At 46.0% G+C, this 25,213-nt stretch overlaps 1 protein-coding gene across 2 annotated transcripts; it reads right to left on the reverse strand.

The window, feature by feature from the left end:
- Positions 1-7,950: 7,950 nt before the first annotated feature.
- On the reverse strand, positions 7,951-23,827 carry DNAJC8 (DnaJ heat shock protein family (Hsp40) member C8). 2 transcript variants are annotated; one of them, XM_038377840.2, is made up of 9 exons: positions 23,648-23,827; positions 21,353-21,454; positions 19,860-19,916; positions 18,710-18,776; positions 14,608-14,702; positions 13,821-13,892; positions 10,703-10,794; positions 10,036-10,111; positions 7,951-8,730 (listed from the first exon to the last, which is right to left on the reverse strand). In XM_038377840.2, exons 1-9 carry the CDS (start codon positions 23,714-23,716, stop codon positions 8,608-8,610), a joined length of 753 nt encoding a protein of 250 aa, XP_038233768.1. In that variant the 5' UTR covers positions 23,717-23,827; the 3' UTR covers positions 7,951-8,607. The 2 variants fall into 2 exon arrangements, with proteins under 2 accessions (XP_038233768.1, XP_043362169.1); XM_043506234.1 differs by lacking the exon at positions 23,648-23,827 and adding an exon at positions 22,768-22,911.
- Between the last annotated feature and the right edge of the window lie 1,386 nt (positions 23,828-25,213).

Below are 25,213 nucleotides of genomic sequence, written 5' to 3' on the forward strand. Positions count from 1 at the left end.
ATTAATTCAGATTAAGGTAGAGTGTGAATTTAACAAGCAATAGCTATTGCTGAATAGCTGCCCATGTGGACAAGCCCTTAGGCACACAGCTACTGTACTTGAAAGCCCGTGCTTTTCCCATTTGCTACAGTCATCCTGGACATGGTCCAAGGACCTTTTGGTCCTAGGCCATTTTCCCTTCCGTTTAGCACACCCTGTGACCTCATGCTGTCTGAGCTGGGCTATAAAAGGGGCTGTGGTGCCTTCCCTCACCTCCTTAGGCCCAAGGAGAGGGACAGATGGGCGGGGAGCACACATGTGCAGACTCCACCTCAAAGAGCTCCCACTACTGGCAAGTAACCTTCATTTTTCATTCGAGAGGCCCCTGGACATTATTCCCACTCCCAGGAATTTGGCCAGGAGTAATGCTTCCTCCAGACACGGGGCTAGGGGGCTAGTTAAATAGACGCTATAATGCCATCCTAGCAAACTAAGCATCTGATCTAGATGCGAGGTTTAAGGAAATAGTTTGTGACATACAAATTGAGCTCCAAGTGGCAGCTCTACAGATCTCTACACTGATACTAGATCTCAGGAAGGCCAGGGAAGCAGCCATCCAAGTAGTCAAGCTCTAAGCCCCCAAGGAGGAGGATCACAGGCATATTTAACACTTTCAGTAGAGTCTGATCTACTTGGAGAGATGTTGGGATGTGATTGCCTGCACTCTACTGCTCTCCCCAGGAGAGACAGCACTGGGGAGCTCCTGTGTTCCTTAGATCTAATTCAATGAAGTGAATGCTCTCTTAGCATCCAAGCTTCCCTGAGCAAGAGTGAGGCCTAGGGGAAAACATTGGCAAGTTTATGGACTAGTTAAGATAGAATTCTGTAACCACCTTGTGGAGAAAATTTGGATCTGGCTTCATCTTTGTAAGAGACTGTAGAAGGGGCGTGAGCCATGAGAGCATGCAGCTCACTCACCCTTTATAGCTATAGTAAAGGCTGTCTGAACAGGTGAAACAGAGACCATTCTCCCATAGGCTGAATGCAGGGTTCACGAGCTGATTACTCAGCTTCACACTGAGGTCCCGTGCCAGTGGAGGGTTGCTAACTGGAGGGCAGATGTTCATTAATCCCTTCAGGTCTGTTTACTATTACATGGCTAAACAGCCTCTTGCTAGACTAAGCTGCAATGAGCTGATCTAGCTATAAGATGTACTTTTACAGATGAGCTGGAGTATCCCAAGTGTTTTAAATGAAGTTGACACTGCGGGATGGATGGAACAGCAACTGCAGCAGTGATTATGTTACTGATGTTTGCGCACAAAAGAGAATCATTTCCACTTATGATCATAACAGTGGTGAACTGATTGCTACCCAGAATTTAGCAGAATCTCCCGTGCCTTTTCCAAAGGACAGTTCCAGATCTCTGAAAGTCCTACAGTTGATGTTGCCAAGTGGAGAGAGTCTGGCGCCGGATAGCAAATCCAACCTCTCTGCTGGCTCAATAGGTTAGGAATTGCAGGGGGGGAAAAACAGATAAATCAGTTGTGATAGTTGCAGTAGATCATAGAAGAAATGGTTAACAACCTCTCCGTAACTGTTGTTCTGCATGATGTGTTGCATTCCACTGTAGGTGTATGTGTGCTCTAGTGCACAGCTGTCAGAGTTTTTCCCTTAGTGGTACCTGTTGGGGCGGCATGAGCACGCACTGCTGCTTCACGCAGGCATATAGAGAGGAGCAGTCCCCGGCACACCTCTACAGTGGAACAGATATGTGCAATCACTCAAGGAATCTTGAGTTATCTTGCTTAGGCCAGGCCAATAAGGATAGCCATTGCTTTCATGTTTGATTTTCCCGAGAACTCCCTGAATTGGAGGACTTGAGAAAACACAAAAAGGAGATCTACTCCCCAGTCTAGAAAAAAAATCATCCAGATGGACACGTTGTCTGCTCCTGTTCTGGAGCACATTTGGAGTTGTACCTTATTGCAAACAGGTCTCTCTCTAGATAATCCCAGAGAGAGAAGACAGTGTTTGCTTCCAAGCCCTTGAGTGACCGCTCAGGCTCATCACAGGTCTCTGCTCAGCAGATTGGCCTGTATGCTCTCCTTGCCTGCAAAGCAGAGAACTATAGAATAAATTCAGTGTATGATTCATAGATTCCAAGGCCACACAGGGCCATTGTGATCATCTTCCCATACAACACAGCCCAGAGAACCTCCCCAAAACAATTCCTACGGCAGATCCTTTTAGAAAAATATCCCATCTTGATTTAAGTGATGGAGAATCCAGCACAACCCTTAGTAAGTTGTTCCAATGGTTAATTACCCTCATTGTCAAAAAGTACACTTTATTTCCAGTCTGAATTTGTTTAGTTTCAACTTCCAGCCATTGGATTGTGTTAGACCTTTCTCTGTTAGACTGAAGAGCCTATTATCAAATATTTGTTCCCCATGTAGGTATATACAGACTATAACTAAGTCACCCTTAACCTTCTCTGTGATAGACTAAATAGATTGAGCTCCTTCAGACACTATAAGGCAGGTTTTCTAATCCTTTAATCATTCTCATGGCTCTTCTCTGAACCTGCTCCAATTTTTCAACATCCTTCTTGAATTGTGGGCACCAGAATTGGACACAGGATCCGAGCAGCAGTCAAACCAGTGCCAAATTAGAGGTAAAATAACCTCTGTACTCCTAGTCAAGATTCCCTTTTATGCATCCCAGGATCATATTAGCTCTTTTGGCCACAGCATCACACTGGGAGCCTATGTTCAGCTGACTGCCCCCCACACTCTTCCCTCCCCCCGCCCCAAATAAATCTTTTTCAGAGTCACTGCTTCCCAGGATAGATTTCTCCATCCTGTAGTTATGGCTAAAATAGTTGCTCCTAGATGTATACATTTACCTCAGATACACAAATTTATATTTATGCACCACTCCCACAGAGCTCTGGCTGCTTTGTACAGCTGGCTGGAATTACACACCCACTTGTTCATATAGAACGGTGCTGTTGGCTGGGGAAGAAAGGACATGAGAACCCTATAAATTGCTCTTAATTCTAGAATGTTGCTATTAGGTTTTTCTTGCAGAAATTCCAGTGATGGTGCCTTGGCAGAGTCTTGTAATGAGCTTCCCAGCCCTGCCTGGAAATACTGGAAGTGATTGTGGCCGAGAGAGCTGAAGGGTTGAACACAACTCTGTTGAGATATTGCAAAGTTGAGTCCATCATGAAGGACAGGAACACATCTCTGGGCAGTGCCAATCTTATAAACATGCTGTCTGAATTTGGTATACAGTATTTGGCTAGCCAATGTAGAGGCTTTATCTTTGGATGAGTGTACAGAGCTGTGCATGTCCCTGAAGGCCCCTCAGCTTGAGGAAAGACATCCCTGTTTGACACAAGTTCCAAAAAGGGGAAACAGTGAGAAGGTTGAAGGGGTCTCGTGCTTCCTGCTGAAGCTGAAAGGCTGGGGCAGCGGAAGATGATATGGCAGATCTCCTCTCTTGGGGGCTTTAGGACTTATACTTCTGCCACTACTGAGCAGGGAACTGTTGTCAGCATTGCTTCCTTTGAACAGAAAGGGAAGCAGAAGTTTGGTTTGATGTCTTTGATAACAAAAAACAGTACCCTGAATCTCTTTAGAGGGGGACTGAGATGTCCCCAGAGCCCTTGCAATAGGATTGGTCTCTTTCAGTTTCTCTAGAACCTCTTCTGCAACAGCCCTCCACCGTCCAAAGGGAAGTCTCCTCCCAAGTCTAGGTAAACAGCCACGAATGGTGGCTTGGGGCAACTGCAGATGCTACAGCTCTAGATGTCATATCAGAAGTGATGGTGGATGCCCTTAGGCCATGCTTAACTACCAGTTCAGTGTCAGGGATTAGGACTTTGGCCAGTTTTCTCTGTTCTTCCAGCAGTGACTGAGCAAACAGTGCTATTTTCTCCCAGAAGGGATACTGGTATTGGAACATCAGCGCCTGAGAGTTCACTACTCTAATGCCTAGTGTGGCAGAGGAGCATCTAGCTTCTTACCTTCACTGTCTGAAGGGCTAGAGTGGACTCGATCTCCTATAGTTCTTTGACTGGCAACCACCACCACCACCACCACCAAATCTGGAGCTGGGAAAGCAAGAAGCCCTCATGAGGCAGATAGTACAACTTGTCTGCAGGTTTAGAAATTGCCTGCCCAGCAGCTGGGTTTATTCAGGTGTTCTTTGTTGGCTACAGTAGGTCACCTAAGCCTGGCAAGATAATCTGACTCCTAGATGGTGAATCCAGGCTATTGAAAGCTAGGTATGTCATTTCCTCCTAGGTCACTGAAGGGACGTGTAAGGTAGTAGCCTCCTTCTCCGTGCTCATGAAGTTATAGCATATCCTCTGGGGCAGAGTCTGAAGGTCTGGATCTGTACATCTGTCTTGTGAGTTCAATAGGACTTCCCATCTCATCCCCAGCCACCACATGCAGAATTATGAAGTAGACTGTTCCTTTGGTAGCAGCAAGAGTAACAAACGCAAGGAGGACAAAGCCAGCGCAGGAACCTCTCTTTGAGCCCTTATGTGAGAAGGCTCCTTTTGCAACTGCCCTTGCTCAGTCCTTTTGATTTTGGGGAAGTACCAGAGGGAAGGGTTTTATGGCCACATTTCCCATTGTGGTACCTTCCAGCTCTGCCACTACCCAGCAGGGAATTAATTCCTAACATATACCTGGATGAAAAAGGGTGATCTCATGGTATGAAGGGCTGGAGCCAAGAGCCTTGGTAATGCTCTCTAGGTTTCCTAGGAGGGGAAGGATAAGGAAGGTGTCAAGCCCATCAGTCTCTTTCCAGAGTAGAGTGTAGATACAGAGGTTTCCAAAGATGACAACAATTGTTTTAATATATGCAAAGCTGGGAAGGGCCAGATATTGCCCTGGAAAACCAGCAAGAGTCCTAGGAGGTGGTCAGTGTTTTTAGGAGGTTTGCATAACTGGGGAAATTAGCTTAGCCTTGTACTATTTTCTTTCTCTCTCCTAGAAGAACCACCATCCCTACTGCCTTACATTTCCCCCCGCTGTCTTTTTGCACTGAGGATAAAGTATCCAGTGCCATGGAGAGGCCCCTGAACTAAGGGTGGATCCTCACAAGGGAATTCCAGGGGCTTGATGAGATGAACCTATGTCACTATGGTAACTATGGAACTGATGGCTCTGAAAGAGCATCACGCACCTTATCAGGCTTATCATGAGCATAAGACTGGCACTGTAGCCCTAGGTCCAGCATAGAGAATGAATCCATTTACAGCCTTGGCCCTCAGTACCAGACTTTGTTACTCTGGCTTTGGTGGCTGGAGCCTTCAGGGGACACTTTTACACATCAGTGCACAGAACCAGAAGAGCAGGATCCTGAGGGGAAAACCCTTGAGGGCAGGCTGTCAGCAGAGGCGGACACCTCTATGGCCAAGCATTTTTTAGGACTGGCTCCAGCCTAGGAACTTGACAAGACTTTGCCAGGCTTTTTAGGCACCTCAGAGGACTGCTGCATCTTGCAGCCAGAAAGAGGAGCTGCTAATTCCTCCTGCAATGGCACAGCTCAGAGATGCTGCTTTCTAGCCCTGGGGGTGGAGGATCAGCTTGTGGAGCAGTGAGGGGAATTACCTCCCACCCACCCCGGGCAAGCCAAATGGACTTGTGCCTGAAACAGGAAAAACAGCAGGGCAAGTGATCCAACTCTTGAACCCTGGTTTCTCAATCTTTGGTTCTAATATCTGGCAACTTGGGGAGGGGAGCTCTACAGCAGGGTGCTGAGGGTGGGGATGGGATGCTCTGCGCTAGTGTCAGTGCTGGGGTGGGGAGGGCTCTGCATCCGGTGCGGAGATCCTGGGAGAAAAGAAAGGTAACAAGACATTTTTAAATGATAAAAATTGGCCAGCTAAGGTAGCGGAAGTGGTAATGATCTATTCCAATGAGTCTGGGTCAGACTGACCCTGTATGGCTCCTGGTCCATCTACTACAGAGTCTCGAAGGAACTGAAGTTGCTGGTGCACCATGCCCCCGATAGCCCCACCTTTGATTGTTCAGTGCTGTGGGAAGGGGCCCAGGGTGCACAAGCCCTCCAAGAGGGACTGCTACTAGCTGCACCCATGGTACATCCTCAGCAGCAGGAATGGGCAGAAACCATTCAAAGAAGAGACCACTGATTTAGCTTAATAAAGAGAAGGTAAAAGGGGTAACGAGTATAGTCGATATGAAATAGCTGTTGCCCATGTCAGTACCTAATGGACTCTTCAGTCTAACAGAAAGATATAACATGATCCAATGGTTGGAAGTTAAAACTGAAATAAAGCATAAGTTTTTACCAGTGCAAGTAATTAACCATTGGAACAATTTACCAAGGGTTGTGGTAGATTCTCCATCCCTGACAATTTTTAAATCGAGATAGGATGTTTTTTAAAAGCTCTTCTCTAGGAATTGTTTTGGGGATGTTCTCTGGACTGCTTTACACAGGAGGTCAGACTACATAATCACAAAAAGAAAAGGAGTACTTGTGGCACCTTAGAGACTAACAAATTTATTAGAGCATAAGCTTTCGTGAGCTACAGCTCACTTCATCGAAATGCATCCAATGAAGTGAGCTGTAGCTCACGAAAGCTTATGCTCTAATAAATTTGTTAGTCTCTAAGGTGCCACAAGTACTCCTTTTCTTTTTGCGAATACAGACTAACACGGCTGCTACTCTGAAACCTACATAATCACAGTGGTCACTTCTGTCCTTGGAATCTATAAAAGCCACCTTGTTTTACAAACTGAACATGGGACCCAAACCAACCCAGCAGCATCCTTTCAAGGGGCTGGAGAAGTCTTTATCTAGCAATGGCATGGTGCTTGGGCCTCTACATGCCAAAGACAGACAGCTCCAGTGTCCAAGGGCATCCAGCCTCCTGGCCAGAGTAGATGGGACAGAGGCAGAAGTCTGGAGGAGGAAATCACCACAATTATGAAACCTGCACAGACAGCAAGAGCCATTGTTAGATTTTTTGAGCTATCATGGCAAAGCCAAGCAGACCTTTCCTCACAGCCAATCAACAGGCAGCTGCTCCAATACAGCTCCAATTTGCAAAATAGTTCTGCTGTGGCATGAGCCTGAAAAAGCAATCCTGCAAACAAGAAGAGCTTTGTGGGAAACGTGGCCTCATGGAAAGGAGATTCGACCTTGACAATGGATTCATTGCTGTGACTCTAATTCACACTGAATAGAGTGCCCATGAGGCAGGCTGCCAAATTAACCCCCAGTCAGGAAGGAGGGGCAATATCTACCAACACTGGACTCAACAGCTTTTACCAGCCATGAGGGAATGAACCCACTTGGCAGGTCACATGTCAAAGCTCCACCAGCATCTCCAGAACCAGACTGAGCAAGATGGATGGAAACTTCTCTGGCAAACACATCCTAGTCGTGCTCCAGACAGCCAGGTCACCATAACCAACTGATCCCACCTCCAGAGAGAAACCGCAACGCTTGTTAGTTCCTCTCAGAAACAAGAGTATGGAAACAGTCACCTCCCTGCAGGAACCAGCAGCACTCCACCTGAGCTCAAACCCAGTCCATGCCCTCAGACGGACAGCTGAGCATATACAGGAAGTGCAGCCCCCGCAACTGGAGACGACAGAGTGAAGTGGATTCATGGAGCAGCAGCAAACTGCATTCACTCAGCTCTTCACCAGTCTGACTCGGCACTCGGCACATTAATGCCCATTGCATCTGCTTATAGAATGAAGTGCCAAAGTAGTGACTTGGAGAAGGGATCTCCGTGCTCCAGATTGTCATAGCAATTTCTATAGTGACCATTTAATGAGTTTGCAAGCAGGTGCTGGAGCAGGAGCTGGCCTGAGGAAGCATTCACACCAAGCAAAGAAGTGCCAAGTATCAGAAGCTGATGTTCTCCCTCAACAGCTCAAATTTGCATCTTTGGAATAATTCTGAGCAAGAATCAAATAACCTGGGTAAAAATTTATTTTACATACAGAACAGAAAGTTTTTTCTTTACAGAAGGTGACTAGCAAGTCAGATTCCCAGAGCTCTGAACTGGAGAGCCAAGAGATTGCAGTTTAGGAATCAGACACAGGGGGTGGCTTTCAGCACCATGCACTTTGGTGGGGAACTGCAGAAGACTTAACTGCACAACTCCAAGTCAGGCTCAAGCCCCCCACCCGTGTCCGGCTGGCAAATGACCCCTGGCTGGTAGAGATCTTTCCGAAGTTTGACTTGCTGAGAAGGACGAGGCCCGGGAAGGTGCCGGGCACCATTTCAAGCATCTTGTTTAATTTGACTCTCACAAAACTATACATGAAGGTGGTGGAACAACACGATCTCTGAAGTACAAAACATTAAATTACAGGGCTGCAAACAAATAGGACAGCAACAACAGCGGGACCCTCCTAAGCCAGTTATTCTACGAGCAGCTGGTTCATGACTGATTTTATACCAAGATCCTAATTCAAATGTACAGAGTACAAAAAATACTTTGACCAATATTCAATTGTATGGGAACCAAGCAATCTACTAAAAAGCAAGTATTATTCTAGAGGCCAATAAGTCCTTAAAAGCAGGGAGGGGCTGAGGAGACTTGTTCGTGCATAGCTGCTGCTGGACTCATTCGCGCTGCTCCATTTTTACTTTGGGGGGTCTCAGGAAGGTCCTGTTTTTCTTTTCTTTCTTCCCTTTTGTATTTGCCTGGAAGTTTCTCCAGCTGTCCACACGGCCATCCCGACTCTCCTGAGCAGGACAAAGGAGGAGGAAGAACCATGAGGCAGCAGAGAGGAAAGCAAGACATACACAAACAAACACTAACGAGTCAAATGGAGATGCAGCAGGAGTGAATCCATTCTAAAATACAAACCTGGGTCCAGTTTACATCTAAAGTGCAGTTATTGTCCGGAACGCAATTGAATAAACGCAGTTCTTCCTACTCTATAGACCTGCTCCCTATGTGAAGCTGTCAGAGATACTGGCTTCAGTAACACAAAATGAGGTTAAATTACCCTGCAGAGCCTCACAGCTCTGGGAGGGAAGCTGGATTCCCCTCTGGCTCTCAGGCCAGAATGGTTCACTACATTCCGATTGCCAGAGCTTTGTTGCTGGTGTTAACGCACATGCCAGAAAGAGCCTCAAGTGACCAGCAGGAGCATATATCACTGGCTGCCAGGAAGAGCTTTTTATTTGTGAACTCAGTGGATCTGAAGTGGATTCAGAGAAACATGGAACTTTAAGGTGCCATTTTCAGGGTCACTTTCCAGGTCCGATGCTCATTTGAAGCAAAAAGATTTGTCTTGGAGCACTGAGAACTCAAAGGAGAATCTCTCCTAGAAACCTGAAACAACCTCAGCAAGGGTCTCCACTCCAATCACACACACATGCTCTGACCAAGAATTCACATGCTCTTCCATCTCTAAATCTTCTCTCCCAGCTAGAGGGAGGTGTGGGATTGTGTCAATCACTCCAGTTCCATACATTAGCACACCCAGAGGGGAGCTCCACCTCTGCCCCCATTTGGTCTTTGATACTCTGCGCTTCTGTCAATCTCAGCAAATTGAGATGGCAATTTTTGTGATGTGAACACCTAATCACCTGAAACTAGCCTGGGATCCGCTGACTAATTCTAATTCCACACTGGTTGTTGAACAGCCATCAGAGGTTAACTCTTTTTGGTCACCAATGACCTGGGCTCAGAGGCAACCCAATCTCCTGACTTGGGGTAGGTATCAGTCGGTGACCTGGAGGTGAAAGACGCTGGACTGCAATTCACCAGACACCTACTCTCAGAAGGAGCAGGGATCACATCCTTTCCCTTGGCTGTGAGACACCCTTCAGTACTCATGGAACATGCAAGGGTGTGGTTCCTGCCCATCAATAAGGCAGCAAACAAGTTCCTGTAGGATCCTTCACTAAAATGTGCCTACTTGGAGTGCCTTCAACAGATGAGATGACCTTCCTTGTTCTTCATGTACATGCTCTGCAGCCTACCCAAGAGCAGATATGACTCCCTAAATGCAGGTGGCAACTGGTTCTGCTGCAGATTACCTCAAAGTTCTTCTGCCATTCTCGTTCTCGCTTGGCTTTCTCTTGAGCCTCGATTTCCTCCTCTCTCTGTCGCTTCCTGTACAAGAGGCCATAAAGCAATAGTTATGGACCAACCAGCATCTACATTAAAAAGACACACAAAACCCCTCACCACAGAGGCATCTGAGACATCTGCTCTGACTGCAAAGGGGAGACTAACTTTTTATCAGAACAGATGGATGAAATACTCACTTCTAAACATCTAGTAGAAGAAAAGTGCAACTGAAGGTAGCATTATTGATACAAGACCTACTTGCAAACCATACAGATGAAAAGGGCAGAACATATATATACTAGACCATATAAAACACTGACTGGTGAGCCACCAGGACATGGATGTCACCAAATGACACCACATAACACCCAAAAGATTTCAGACACATAGTTAACATTAGAAATTTAGCCCTTTGCACACTACTTGCATACAAACATATGCGCCAATTTATTTAATTGTTCCTCTGGGAAATGCCAGCATCCTCAGTTTAAAATAACATTGTCTTTACGAACCAAGTCTCCACACCATAAATTTACACACACAGAATTCTGCAGTCATGACACATTATTTCTTCTCAGTAAACTTGAAAAAAGATCCTCATTCACACAGATGGAACTCCAGTGTTGCTCATACCTTTCATGCATCTCTTTAGCTTCTCTCTCTTTCCTTTTAATTTCCAGTTCAGCAAAGAGCTTCATCGTCTGTTTGTACACAGCCTGTTTGAACTGTAAGCAACAGAACTTTACTTCAACAACATAATGCATCGTAATGTGGTTACGTAAGCCTCTGTTTTACATTAGCCCTTCAGTTCTACAGTCTAGCATCCAGGGGTTATTAGGGACAAATAAGAAGCTCCATATGAGACCCATAGTTAAGAGGCATTAATCAATGTGGTGTGGCACAAAAGCTCAACTCTTGGCATCCAAGTTAACACATTTCCATTGACTTCCACAGGAGCTGACAGGTCAGCAGGCCACTCCAGCCTTCCCTTGCTAGGGGGACAATTACTCTTTACATCAGGATCCCTGTTGCCAGCACCTACAGAGCCAAAGGAATGGGATAATGCTGCACAGAAACACTCTGGTCACACAGCCTATTGGGTAAGCTTGGCTGGAGTGAAGAAGTGGACCCCACTTCAGTTCCATCGTTGGTGGGAAAGAAAGGGGAAAGCATGCAGGGACTGGGTATTGCCCCACAAAGCCACTCTGCTCAACATCCCTACCCAGCACTTCCTCCTACAGCAAGAAAGTCAAGTATCACACAAGGTCAGAATCATGTACCTTTTGGAAGCCCACAGGATAGAATTTTAATGCTCAAAAAATTGTAATGCTCTCTTATTTACAAGGCGGCCAACCTTACTAGCAACCCAACCTAATGGGGACAGGGAAGAGTCATCTCACATTATGGCCTGCATCAGAAAAGAGCTCTTTGTTAGCCTGACATGATCTTTTTTCCCCACTTGCTATTACTAAAGCAGAGTCAGAATCAAAGCTCTCACTCACAAGCCCTGCTACCCTTCTGTTGAGTCCTGCAATGTAGCCTTGACTGCTGCTATGGAAAGAACATGAGGTCACTACTCAGGTATTATGGGCTTCACTGCAAAATCATTCTACACTAAAAAAAACAAAACATGCTGAAAAATGGGAAACCTGGGTTTAAATAAAAAACTTTAATAACATTCACATTCATACATACATAGCAAGGAACTTCTAGAAACCAATGGAAAGGAAACAGTGGCACTTCACTAAGGGCTCTTTATTAGCTGTCAACAGAAAGTCCCTTTGCAAGAACAAAAAACAAACTAGTAGAACATCCTTTAGTTTCCAAATACCTATTGAAACAGACTTCTTTGTGAGCTCACTGATTGAGCATCCCCCAAAGCCCTGTTAGAGCCATGAATACCTCTGACTTTCACTTTGTAAAAATCTAGTGATGAAGAAGGAACTTACATCAAGTATTTTTTGCTATCATGTAATGCCATTGTTTACAGCAGTGATACTCAGCCTGGCTCTCGAGCTGCAAGTGGCTCTTTGACCTGTCTCCTGTGGCTCTTTGCAGCACATATTAAAACACTGTGTGATTCAATAATTAACCAATCTGAGTTATTAACCAATCAAGATGCTTCTACTATGTTATTAACCAATTAAGGTATCAACTTCCACTAAGCTATTAACTTATTTGCTGAGAGAATACTATGTGTGTATATAAACTAAATATTTCCCCGTCATTCATACTAGTGTGACTCTTTTGGGTAATGCTGATCACTAATTTGGCTCCTGAACCACCGAGGTCTGAGTATTACTGGCATATAGCAGTTAAGAACACATTTGGTTTGGAAGAGGCTATCCAAAACAAAAATTTATTCTAGCCCATAGTGTTAGCAAGGACCACTCCGAGACCCCCCCCCACAAGCTTTACATATTTCTGCTGACATCAAGGATGCCACTATTCTAGTGCACAAAGTACAGTGACAAAGAGCTACTCAGTACTAGAAATACAGTGAAATGAGATATTGGCCAAACAATAAAGGCCTAAATGAGTGAAGCATTCAGACCTCTAACAGGGTATTAATACTGGAGATAAAGATACTAAACCTACACAATTAATTGCATTCCTTTTAGAGAGGAGCTTACATGCCCAGCAAGAGCCATCATGGTTATATAGCATACTCTCTAATCAGTCTCTCTATAATGCTGTACACTCTTCCAAGTCACAGACAAGTTTTTCTGTATCATTGTAGAAATAAAATAATAGTCTCAGATTCCAAAGTCAGAAGGAACCACTGCGATCACCTAGTTGACCTCTAGCCTGGAGTCATTGTGCAGAGGCAGTCAAAAAAGTGAACAATGTTAGGAACCATTAGGACAGAGATAGAACAGATTTAATAATTTTATTAAGATAATGTTGAAGTAAAAAGAAAACTGTACAGAGCTTAGGCGTAGAAGTTTCTGGTTATCAGGGAATAAGGTACAGATTATCAAGGGGTGCGAAATTCGGTTTAGGAGCAGGTGGCGTAAGGAATACATAACCTGCAATCTCCCCGATTGCGGGTAAAAGTTTAATGGGTCAAAGTACAGACATTGAGCTATGGGGGTATGTTGTCCATATAAGACAAAAAACATCATAACACCACTATATAAATACATGGTATGTCCACACCTTGAATACTGAATGGCAGTCTTGTTGCCCCATCTCAAAGAAGAGATATTAGAATTGGAAAAGGTATAGAGACAAAAATGATTAGAAGAACAGCTTCCATACAAAGAGAGATTAAAGAGCCAGCGACTGTTCAGCTTAGAAAAGAGACAACTAAGGGCTGATATGACAGAGGTCTTCAAAATCATGAATGGTAAGGAGAAAGTGAATGGGGATGGGTTACTTATCCCTTCACATAACACAAGAACTAGGGTCACCTGATAAAACTAAAAACCAACAGGTTTAAAACTAACAAAATGAAATACTCCTTCACACAATGCACAGTTGCCATGGGATGTTGTGAAGGCCAAAGTATAACTGGGTTAAAAAAAGAATTAGATAAGTTCGTGGAGGATAGGTCCATCAATGGCTACTAGCCAAGATGGTCACAGATGCAACCCCTGCTCCAAGTGTCCCTAAACCTCCAACTACCAGAAACTGGCATGGGACGATTCGGAAAGGATCACTCAAAACTACATAGGGCCAAGAACAGATTCCTCTTTGACTTTCAGCCCCTTTAAACAGTCCCAAAAATATCTGCTTTCATGCAACTTACTAATTCCGGATCATCCTCCTCTACGTTGGTTGGCTTTCCTTCCTTCTTTAACGACTTCTTTTTTTCTTTCACCTAAAGAACATCAAACATCAGAACAGAAAGAGCATTTTATTGGTGTTGGTTAGTGGTGTCCAGCTAATTCTGCAACCCCGACACACCCATGGAACTAGGTGTTTTGCAGAGAAAACTTAACCTGGATTGGTGTTTTACATTATATCCAAGTGTGTGGCTCTAGATATACATATAGATACACACACACACTTTGTTTCAGTCTACTGGGAAGTTTGCCACAATCGCTAGCAGAACAGATGAGAGTTTCTTGGTTTAGAAAGCCCCCGAGTTTCCCCTTATCAGCCTGTTTCTCAAGTTTAGCGTGTATGACTAATCCTACCTTTCAGCTCCCTCCCTCACTTTACAGGACTTCTTCCCAAAACCCACCTGCCCCACTACACACCCAGTTCTAACCACCTTCTGCCTTCCTGTGTTTGTTCAGTATCATTCATTCTTAGAGTTTAAGGCCAAATGGGAACATTAAACCATCTAGTCTGACCTCGAGTATATCGCAGGCCATTACATTTCACCCAGTTACCCCTGCATTGAGCCCAGTTACTGGTGTTTAACTAAAGTTCATTCTTGTTCATGCACCTGGACAGTAGCTCCTTGGGGCACAGATCTGTTCTGGGTTTTGGACAGCTCACCCTATTCTGCCTTTAGCATACATTGTGCTGTACAACTAAATGACAACAATTCTCTAAACACCAAGGGCTGTCACACATGGAGTACTTACAGTATGTTCCACATATTCTTTCCCTGCCTGTATCACATCCAAGGCTCTCTTCTTTTGCTCCTGGTCGAGCAGCAACTTGTATGCTTTGTCCACAGCTAACAAGAACATAAGAACATAAGAGTGGCCAGAGTGGGTCAGACCAAAGGTCCATCTAGCTGAGTATCCTGTCTTCCAACAGTGGCCAATGCCAGGTGCCCCAGAGGGAATGATCAGAACAGGCAATCATCAAGTGATCCATCCCCTGTCACCCATTCCCATCTTCTGGCAAACTGGCTAGGGACACCATCCCTGTCCATCCTGGCTAATAGCCATTGATGGACCTATCCTCCATGAACTTATCTAGTTGTTTTTTGTTGTTGTTGTTTTAACTCTGTTATAGTCTTGGTCTTCACAACGTCCTCTGGCAAAGAGTTCCACAGGTTGACTGTGCATTGTGTGAAGAAATACTTCCTTTTGTTTGTTTTAAACCTGCTGCCTATTAATTCATTTGGTGACCCCTAGTTCTTGTGTTTGAGAAGGAGTAAATAACACTTCCTTATTCACTTTCTCCACACCAGTCATGATTTTATAGATCTCAATCATATCCCTCCTTCGTCACCTCTTTGCCAAGCTGAAAAGTCCAAGTCTTATTAATCTCTCCTCATATGGCAGCTATTCCACACCCCTTATCATTTTGTTGCCCTTTTCTGAACCTTTTCCAATTCCAATATATCTTTTTTGAGATGGAGCGACCATATCTGCACACAGTCTTCAAGATGTGGGCGTGTACGATGGATTTATATAGAGGCAATATGATATTTTCTGTCTTATCTATCTCTTGCTTGGTGATTCCAAACATTCTGTTCACTTTTTGACTGCTTCTGCACATTGAGTGGATATTTTCAGAGAACTATCAACAATGACTCCAAGATCACTTTGAGTGGTAATAACATTTTATCTGTATAGTTGGGATTATGTTTTCCTATGTGCAATACTTTGCATTTATCAACCTTGAATGTCATCTGCCATTTTGTTGCCCAGTCACCCAGTTTTGAGAGATCCCTTTGTAGCTCTGCGCAGTCTGCCAGGGACTTCACTGTCTTGAGTAGTTTTGTATCATCTGCAAATTTTGCCATCTCACCGTTTACCCCTTTTTCCAGATCATTTATGAATATGTTGACTAGGACTGGTCCCAGTACAGATCCCTGGGGGACACCACTATTTACCTCTCTCCATTCTGAAAACTGACCATTTATTCCCTACCCTTTGTTTTCTATCTTTTAACAAGTTACCAATCCAGGAGAGGACCTTTCCTCTTATCCCATGACTGCTTACTTTGCTTAAGAGCCTTTGGTGAGGGACCTTGTCAAAAGCTTTCTGAAAATCTAAGTACACTATATCCACTGGATCCTCCTTGTTCACATGCTCGTTGAACCCCCCAAAGAATTCCAGTAGATTGGTGAGTCATGATTTCCGTTTACAAAAGACATGTTGACTCTTCCCCAACACATTATGTTCATCTACGTGTCTGACAATTTTGTTCTTTATTATAGTTTCAACCAGTTTCCTGATACTGAAGTCAGGCTTACCAGCGTTTAATTGCCGGGATCACCTCTGGAGCCTTTTTTAAAAATTGGGGTCACATTGGCTATCCTCCAGTCATTTGGTACAGAAGCTGATTTAAATGACAGGTTACAGACTACAGTTAGTAATTCTGCAACTTCACATTTGAGTTCCTTCAGAACTCTTGGGTGAATACCATCCGGTCCCGGTGACTTATTACTGTTTAGTTTATCAATTTGTTCCATAACCTCCTCTAAGGACACCTCAGTCTGGGACAGTTCCTCAGCTTTGTCACCTAAAAAAAGAGTGGCTCAGGTTTGGAAATCTCCCTCACATCCTCAGCCATGAAGACAGATGCAAAGACTTCATTTAGTTTCTCCACAATGGCCTTATCATCCTTGAGTGCTCCTTTAGCCTCTTGATCGTCCAGTGGCCCCACTGGTTGTTTAGCAGGCTTCCTACTTCTGACGTACTTAAAAAAAAAATTGCTATTACTTTTTAGGTCTGTGACTAGCTGTTCTTCACATTCCTTTTTGGCTTTCCTAATTATATTTTTACACTTCATTTGCCTGAGTTTATGCTCCTTTCTATCTTCCTCACTAGGATTTAAATTCCACTTTTTAAAGGTTGCCTTTTTGCCTCTAACTGCTTCTTTTACCTTGTTGTTTAGCCACAGTGACACTTTTTTGGTTCTCTTACTATGTTTTTTAATTTGGGGTATACATTTAAGTTGACCCTCTATCATGGTGTCTTTAAAAAGTTTCCATGCAGCTTGCAGGGATTTCACTTTTTGCACTGTACCTTTTAATTTCTGTTTCATTAACTTTCTTATTTTTGTGCAGTCTCCCTTTCTAAAATTAAATGCTACAGCATTGGGCTGTTGTGGCGTTTTCCCTGACACAGGGATGTTAAGTTTAATTATATTAAGGTCATGATTACCAAGCGGTCCAGCTATATTCACTTCCTAGACCAGATCCTGTGTTCCACTTAGGACTAAATCAAGAATTGCCTCTCCCCTTGTGGGTTCCAGGACTAACTGCTCCAAGAAGAAGTCATTTAAGGTGTCAAAAAACTTCATCTCTGCGTCCCGTCCTGAGGTGACATGTACCCAGTCAATATGGGGATAGCTGAAATCCCCATTATTATTGAGTTTTTTATTTTAATAGCCTCTCTAATCTCCCTGAGCATTTCAAAGTCACTATCACCATCCTGGTCAGTAATATATCCCTACTTCTCTATTCTTATTATTAGAGCACAGAATTACTATCCATTGAGATTCTATGGTACAGTTTGGTTCATTTAAGATTTTTACTTCATTTGATTCTGCGCTCTCACATATAGCGCCACTCCCACACCAGCATGACCTGTTCTGTCCTTCCGATATATTCTGTACCCTTGTATTACTGTGTCCCATTGATTATCCTCATTCCACCAAGTTTCTGTGATGCCTATTATATCAATATCCTCATTTAATATGAGGGACTCTAGTTCACCCGTCTTATTATTTAGACTTCTAGTATTTGTATACAAGCACTTTAAAAACTTGTCACTTTTTAGTTGTCTGCCATTACATGATGTATTTGAATGGGACTTTTTTTTCCATTTGATAAAAAACACATTCACAAAACACTACTAGTCTAAGCTACTACGTGACTTTTGTAGACTGTTTCCAGGGATCTCCTAAGTCAGTCACAACTTGACTAGCTAGAAGAAATATCAATACAGATTTCAATGGCAAAGACCTTCCTTGGGCCACATTTAGGATTCATTAAGCTTGAAATTGTCAGTCCCAGTAAGTGGTCGGGTTTTAGAGCATTAGGCAGTTAGTTTTATGCTGCATGACTCCTCCTAGCTTTAGTGCAGTGTGGCTAAAACCCACACAACACACAGTCCACACGTTTTTCTACTCCAGTTAGAGAAGTCCCACTGGATCTATAAGCCACTTGAGCTTCAATTTGTCTATTATCACAGTGGTTTTCAAACTGCGGGTCGCGACCCAGTACTGAGTTGCAGAGGCTCTGGTCAGCACCACCGACTGGGCCATTAAAAGTCCCATCAGCAGTGCTGGCCAGCTAAGGCAAGCTAGTTCCTACCTGTTCTGACACCGCGCTGCGCCCTGGAAGCGGCCAGCAGCAGGTCGGGCTCCTAGGCGGGGGGGCCACTGGGCTCCCAATCCCCTGCCCCAGCCCTGAGGTCCCTTCCACACCCCAAACCCTTCTACCCCAGCCCCGTTGGGTCGCGGGCATTAACAATTTTCTTCAACTGGGTCGCCAGAAAAAAAAGTTTGAAATCCACTGTATTATCAGACTGTAATAAAGCAACTGCTGCCACCTAGAGGAATTCTGCAACTGTAAGAGAAAGTAATCATACTGAATAGCTGTATTTCTCTCTTTCTCTCTCCAAATACATCTGCACTCAAGGCCCAGTTTGCAGCCCCTCACCACCCAGGGAAGAGAACAAGCTCTCTCCTGATCTAACTAAACTAAACTAAAGCATCAAAACCAGCTAAGGAGAAATACCAGTACAATAGCACTATATGTGACATTGTCAGGGGTATTACCTTCAAAGGCCTTCTGGGCTCTTTCAGCATCATCTTGATTTTTGTCAGGATGTACCAATATGGATAACTACAAAGAATGAAGAAGTATTGCAAGATTGTAATCGTTTTTACAGAAAATGGATATTTCATAGATGCCTCCATGCAAAAAAAAAAAAGGACCCTTTCTGAGGTAAACAAACAACATCTGACAGGAGAAAAGCAACAGCTAAAAAGGCATCACACTGCTTATATAGCACAGGATTCTCTCCTAGTGAAGAGAAAATTGACTCACCGGAGCTTCCACCACTCAGTGTAGTATCAGTAAAGATCTGAAGGGGACATTCTAACCAGTGGCAGCTTTAGGGCTAAATTTGAGGTGGGCATCATGATTCTGCAGATCCACAAGGGCTCAATAAAAGTACTTCTGACAGAACGCTCAGTCCTTAGCTTGTGCTGATCACAGTGTAGAACAAACACCCTTCCTTAAGTCCCGCTGCTCCAGAGGCCCCTGTCCAGCGGGCCTAGCTCAAAACTCTGCTGCACACAGATATGCCCTGCTCCTCAGTGAGGTTATTTCTAGGGCACAGGCTATTTCAGCTGAGAGGCCTGAACACCCTCTCTATGCAAGGGATGCAAAGTGCAGAGAATTAAGGCCAGTAAGTCACAGACATTGAGAAATAACTCAGGGCCTCCTGACTCCCAGCCCCACACTCATTTCCTCAGGCCACAGGGGTACTTGGGGGAGATGCAATACAACAGTTGGAGTAGAATCCCCTTCACTATATCCTGTTCTCCCACAATACTGGGAAGTCAAGTGCTCACTGGAGCCCTTAGCTACACATACAATCCATCAGGAGGGGCAAGGTCATGGACTTTGCCAACATAAATATACACTGGGCACTTCAACACTCTCTTGGTCAAACCAAGACCAGTTTCTTCCCAGACCAGGCCACACACTGCTCTGTAACAAAGTATTTCCCCAGCAACTTGCAGCCTTCACACCTCGGCCACTACAGATAGCAAGAGCTACTCCAAAAAAGTGCAAGGGCTAGTTCCTAATGGGCATTCTCCTTACGCTCACACACAGTTGACCCAGCTTTATTCAAGTTGTCAAGGTCCCTCCAGAGGCATTCGGCACTACCACAGCTAGACCAACAAAATGGCCACATACCTGCCGGAACCTCTTCTTTATTTCTTCATCTGTGACGTCAGGATCCATCTGTAGTACCTAAAAGTACCCACAGCAGAGAGTGTTTCATGACAGGCACCAACTGTCAGGTTCCCTGCGGCCCAGCCCTGTAACACCTGTTTCACTGGCATACAGGGACAAAAAGTCAGTCAGAGGGGGCGTGGCTGGAGCATGTTGCTGTTCCAGTATCTCAGTGATGCAAAGGTGCCAGGAAGCCACCTTTAGCTGCTAACTCCAGTTTCAGCCCTGCAGTACAGCTCAACTTGTCTGGAATAGAAAATCGGAGCTGGTAGTATTCAGTGAGATACTGGCAGGTTAAGTAATTTTAACAACCTGTTTCCTCCCCAAAATTACTAAAATCACTTTTGATCTGATCAAATATCTATGCCACTCTCTACCATTTACACAGTTTGTTTAATTTACGCATTTTTCTCATCTTGAAATGAAAACAGACTGGTGAGTTTCACTGCCTGGTTCTTGAGCGACAACCTAGCAGTCCAGAGTTTGGAAGTTTGTCCAAGGAAGTGCCCATTAGGGTGCATTTGAATTTAGGAAATCTCTCTTATGAACTGGTCTGCTGAATGAAAGATCTGGGGAATGAACTTCTGTGCGAGCTCAACTCTTGAGTCTATAGGCACTGTAGATGATTGTGTTAATTAAATATATTGGAAATTAACTTTAATTCCAGGGAGAAAACCCCTGTACAGCTATTGGATTTCACAGGGTTTTCAGAAAAAAAGTGTCCACTTTCTAACCAAGTGTCAGGATTCTGTGTAGAACTATTCTGCAGATCCACCCTGGCAGACAGAGCAATTGGACCTCTCTTTAGCGCAAACTCAGGAACATAAAAGGCTGAGAGTTTCTCAGGCTAGAGACAGGAACAGGAGATCCTGCACAAAGGCATGCTCAGAAGAGCCAGCTCAGGCTAATGTTTATGTACAGTACAGCTTCAAGGCTTTGTTACAGCATGAATGCACGATGCACTGAGAGCAAGGGGGCACACCCCAATTTCACACACCTTGTTGATCCTCTAAAGTGCCATAGGTAACTGACTTGAATTTACTTACTGCCCTGCAAATTACATAAAACTTTATTCCATGGAGCAATCTGTTCTAAAGCTTTGCTTCAACTGTCCAAACTAATATGCACAAGCAGTAAATACCAATGGAGTCGAGAGTCTGATAAGACCAGAAGCTGGTGAGACAGTCGTGTTACACCCTCACCCAAAAGATGCCAGCCATAAACCTGCCAAGTCTGTCAGTGACACAGCATACCAGTGAAACCTGCCAACAGGAGGTGCATGCACAGCTTGTGCCTCCTATTGGCTGAGCTGGAAGCATGAGGACACAATCCATCTGGTGAACCCTTGCTATGTGGGACTATGCCTAGATGTATTTTTCAATGGTAATTAAATATTCAGTAGGTACACAAGGATCTAAGTAGGAGTCAATGAGAAGGAGAGGGCTCAGACTTACTTCAAATGGATTCAGGTTGAAATAGGAAGATCCAGGTCGGGTCAGTCTCTCAATCTGGTTTTTTGGCGTTAAAACAGAGTCACGCTTTTCGATCTGCTTCACCTGGAGAGGACACTTGATTAACTGAATGATCACTACATAATTAGCTGCATTCTCATATGGCCACCATGACAGAGGGTTTCATTCAAAGGCAACCTACGCAACATCCCACCCAGACTCAGGTTTGCAGCCATCAGTTCAGTGGAGACCTTTCCTTGCTCAGGTATTTGCTGAGCTCACTTTATTCTTTTACTGCATAATGCTATAGAACAATGCTCTCTCTTCACCTTCTCTATCCCCTCGCAGCCACAACAGTCCAGATACTGCTTTTGCTTCTTCCTGCACTAACCTGTTCAGCAGCTGTGCCTTAAACCCTGTACCACCTGATTCCTGACATCCTAACAATGCTGCTTACTTGCAGCCTTCACCATTCTTTAAGCTACATAAAACCTTAAGGGGCAGTTTATCTACACACAAACCTTCACAGGTTTAACTAGAGGTGTGGTTTTAAACTGATTTAATTAAGCTAGCACAAACGCACGTGCAGATTTATTTAAGAGTGGACTAATTTTGGTCCATCTTACTATATTTTTCTTCTCCACAGGATTAAGCTAAACTGAAATAAGAGCGTCCACACGTACTCCTTCTCTTTTTGTATGCTTGTGGCACCTTAGAGACTAAGGAATTTATTTGAGCATAAGCTTTCGTGAGCTACAGCTCACTTCTGCTACTCTGAAACCTGTCACATACATACATTGGTTCAAATGAACCAGTTTAAAAGTCAATTTAAGTTAAACCAGCACAATGTAAGAACGGCCATACTGGGTCATAAAGGTCCATCTAGCCCAATATCCTGTCTTCTGACCATGGTCAATGCCAGGTGCTTCAGAGGGAATGAACAGAACAGGTAATCAAGTGATCCATCCCATTACCCATTCCCAGCTTCTGGCAAACAGTGGCTAAGGACACCAGTCATATGTAGACAAGGCTCATGTTAAACTGGTGCAAGTTTATGTGAAGATAAAGCTTAACGGGGGAGAAAGGAGAAGAAAAACATCTTCACCTGAGTGGGATGGCAAATTGTCTAAGAGGCCAAGTGATGAGGTGGAGCAGGCTCAGCAATGTGTAGTGCTTGGCGTTCACACACAAAGCCACTTTCAGTGCAGGTATAGTGAAAAGGGGGAGCTGTCTGAAGTGTACAATTCCCACTGAGTGTGATCCTCAAAATACAGTGTACTGTATGTACAACTAAAATATCACACATTAAGGTCCCCTCCCTTTGCAACCAGGGTAGTGAGATGAGCCCCCTCTTGACAAGGAAGGGAAAGGCCCCTCTCAGCAGCAGCATTAGTTAAGTCTGAAAACTTTTAGGTCACCTTGAGCGCTCCGAACAGAGACTCGGCATCCTTCATCTGTCCTCATTATTTACACTCTTCCCTCTGCTGCCCTGTAACACGCATTCTTCTGGTTTATCTCCTACTGTGTTACAGTAGCCAGTATACACTGGAATCTAATAAATGACTAATACAGTATCCCGTTACTCTGACACAGGTAACTTGTTAGTTACCATCTTTTATTGGGGGGGAGGTAGCAGAAGGATGTAATCCACTTTAAAAAGAACCATTTTTCCTATGCCAGAAAAAAGCAAGCGGTGCGTTTGGGCTGCAGCTTGGCCTCACTAGCGGAATCACTGCAGATCAACGTGTACTCGGGTATGTGCTGCCGCCGATACTCATGGCGCCTCTAGCCACCGTGTTTCTCTCCTGTGGGTCTGGCTCCACGAACGAGCTGTGGGAAAAGTCAGCGGGAGGAGGCAAGAAGCAGCTTCCCTCAGGGACGCCAGCCTCGCCCTCCGCAGACTCCGCGTTCGCCCTGAAAACGGACCTGAAGCTTCTCAGGACGCAGGAGCCTGAAGCCAGAGGCCCAGGCCCGCGCCCGGCCCCCGACGACCGGGGCGGATCCGCAAGAGCCCCTCAGCCTCCGGTGGGGGCGGGGCTGGCAGGAACCACGCGCCCCGCGGGGCTGCGACGGGCGCCCGGCGCCGGGGTGGCGCAGCCGAGCCCCGCTCGCGCTCCGCAGCGGCCGTGCAGGGCGCGGGCCAGCTGCCAACTGCCGCGGCGGCGGCTTGTCCGAGCGGCGGGGGCGAGGCCGCGGCCGCGGGCCGCGGCCGGGCGGAGCCCCGGCAACCCGGGCGAGGGGCCGCCCCAGGCCCCAGCGCGGCCGCCCCAGAGCCCACGACGGCCCGCGCGCAGGTACCTCGCTGTAGAAGGTGAGAAACGCCTCCTCGGCGGTGCCCCCCGCCCCGCGCTCCCCCGGAGCCGCCATCGCCCGCGCCACGTGACCCGGTGACCCCACGTGACCCGGACACCGTACCCGACGGGGCCGGCCCCCGCCGCGTGATCGGAGTCACTTGTGGGCAAACAGGCCCCGCCCCTGCCGGGCCGGGCCCCGCCTCCCGCTCGCTGCGGGGGAGGCCGGAAGGCCCCGCCCCCGGCCCCGCCCCCGCCCCGGCCGGCTCGGCGGGGGGGCGCGGCCCATGGCTCGGGGCGGGGAAGCGCCTCTGCCTGCGCCCCGCAGCGGTGCCAAGCCTCGGCTCGGCCCGGGGCCTCCAGCCGGTGCCGTCCCGGCCTCCCGGGGCCGCCGAGCTAGGCTGTAGCGCCGGAGCAGCCGCTCTCCGAGCGAGTCGGTGTCCGCCGAGAGCCGCGGGCCTGGGGACGCCTCGGAGACCAGCCCGTTTCTCCGAGCAGCGGCCGCCCTGGGCTCCGGCCCCCTGCCCAGCGCACCGCTGGGGCGCCGCCGCTTTATTCGCCTTCCCCCTCATGGCGCCGCCCGCCGCCCGCCGCCCTCGGAGCAGGCAGAGGCGAGCGCGGTTGCGGCGAGTGCGGCGCTGCCGGGCCGTGTGTCGCCCTTCCCCTCCCCAGGCCGGGGTAACGGATGCCCCGGGAGCCTGCCGGCATCTGCTGCTGCTTTTCTCCTTCTTCAAGGTGTTTCCAGGTTTCAGAGTAGCAGCCGTGTTAGTCTGTATTCGCGAAAAGAAAAGGAGGACTTGTGGCACCTTAGAGACTAACAAATTTATTAGAGCATAAGCTTTCGTGAGCTACAGCTCCCTTCATCGGATGCATTTGGTGGAAAAAAACAGAGGAGAGATTTATATACACACACACACACAGAGAACATGAAACAATGGGTTTATCATACACACTGTAAGGAGAGTGATCACTTAAGATAAGCCATCACCAGCAGCGGGGGGGGGGAAGGAGGAAAACCTTTCATGGTGACAAGCAAGGTAGGCTAATGCCAGCAGTTAACAAGAATATCAGAGGAACAGTGGGGGGTGGGGTGGGGGGGAGAAATACCATGGGGAAATAGTTTTACTTTGTGTAATGACTCATCCATTCCCAGTCTCTATTCAAGCCTAAGTTAATTGTATCCAGTTTCCAAATTAATTCCAATTCAGCAGTCTCTCCTTGGAGTCTGTTTCTGAAGCTTTTTTGTTGAAGGATAGCCACTCTTAGGTCTGTGATCGAGTGACCAGAGAGATTGAAGTGTTCTCCGACTGGTTTTTGAATGTTATAATTCTTGACGTCTGATTTGTGTCCATTTATTCTTTTATGTCGAGACTGTCCAGTTTGGCCAATGTACATGGCAGAGGGGCATTGCTGGCACATGATGGCATATATCACATTGGTAGATGCGCAGGTGAACGAGCCTCTGATAGTGTGGCTGATGTGATTAGGCCCTATGATGGTATCCCCTGAATAGATATGTGGACAGAGTTGGCAACGGGCTTTGTTGCAAGGATAGGTTCCTGGGTTGGTGGTT

Source organism: Dermochelys coriacea, chromosome 19 (genome assembly GCF_009764565.3).
Source record: "Dermochelys coriacea isolate rDerCor1 chromosome 19, rDerCor1.pri.v4, whole genome shotgun sequence".
NCBI lineage: Eukaryota > Metazoa > Chordata > Testudines > Dermochelyidae > Dermochelys > Dermochelys coriacea.

What these genes read in the sequence shown, in the direction of transcription:
- DNAJC8 (XM_038377840.2), bottom strand. Translation starts at nt 23,716, where the DNA reads ATGGCGGCTCCGGGGGAGCGCGGGGCGGGGGGCACCGCCGAGGAGGCG. An exon ending in AGCCCAGAAGGCCTTTGAAG is followed by an intron (nt 14,703 to 18,709) that starts GTAATACCCCTG and finishes TGTTCTTGTTAG; the next exon opens with CTGTGGACAAAGCATACAAG. An exon ending in GCTAAAGAGATGCATGAAAG is followed by an intron (nt 10,112 to 10,702) that starts GTATGAGCAACA and finishes CCTCTTGTACAG; the next exon opens with GAAGCGACAGAGAGAGGAGG.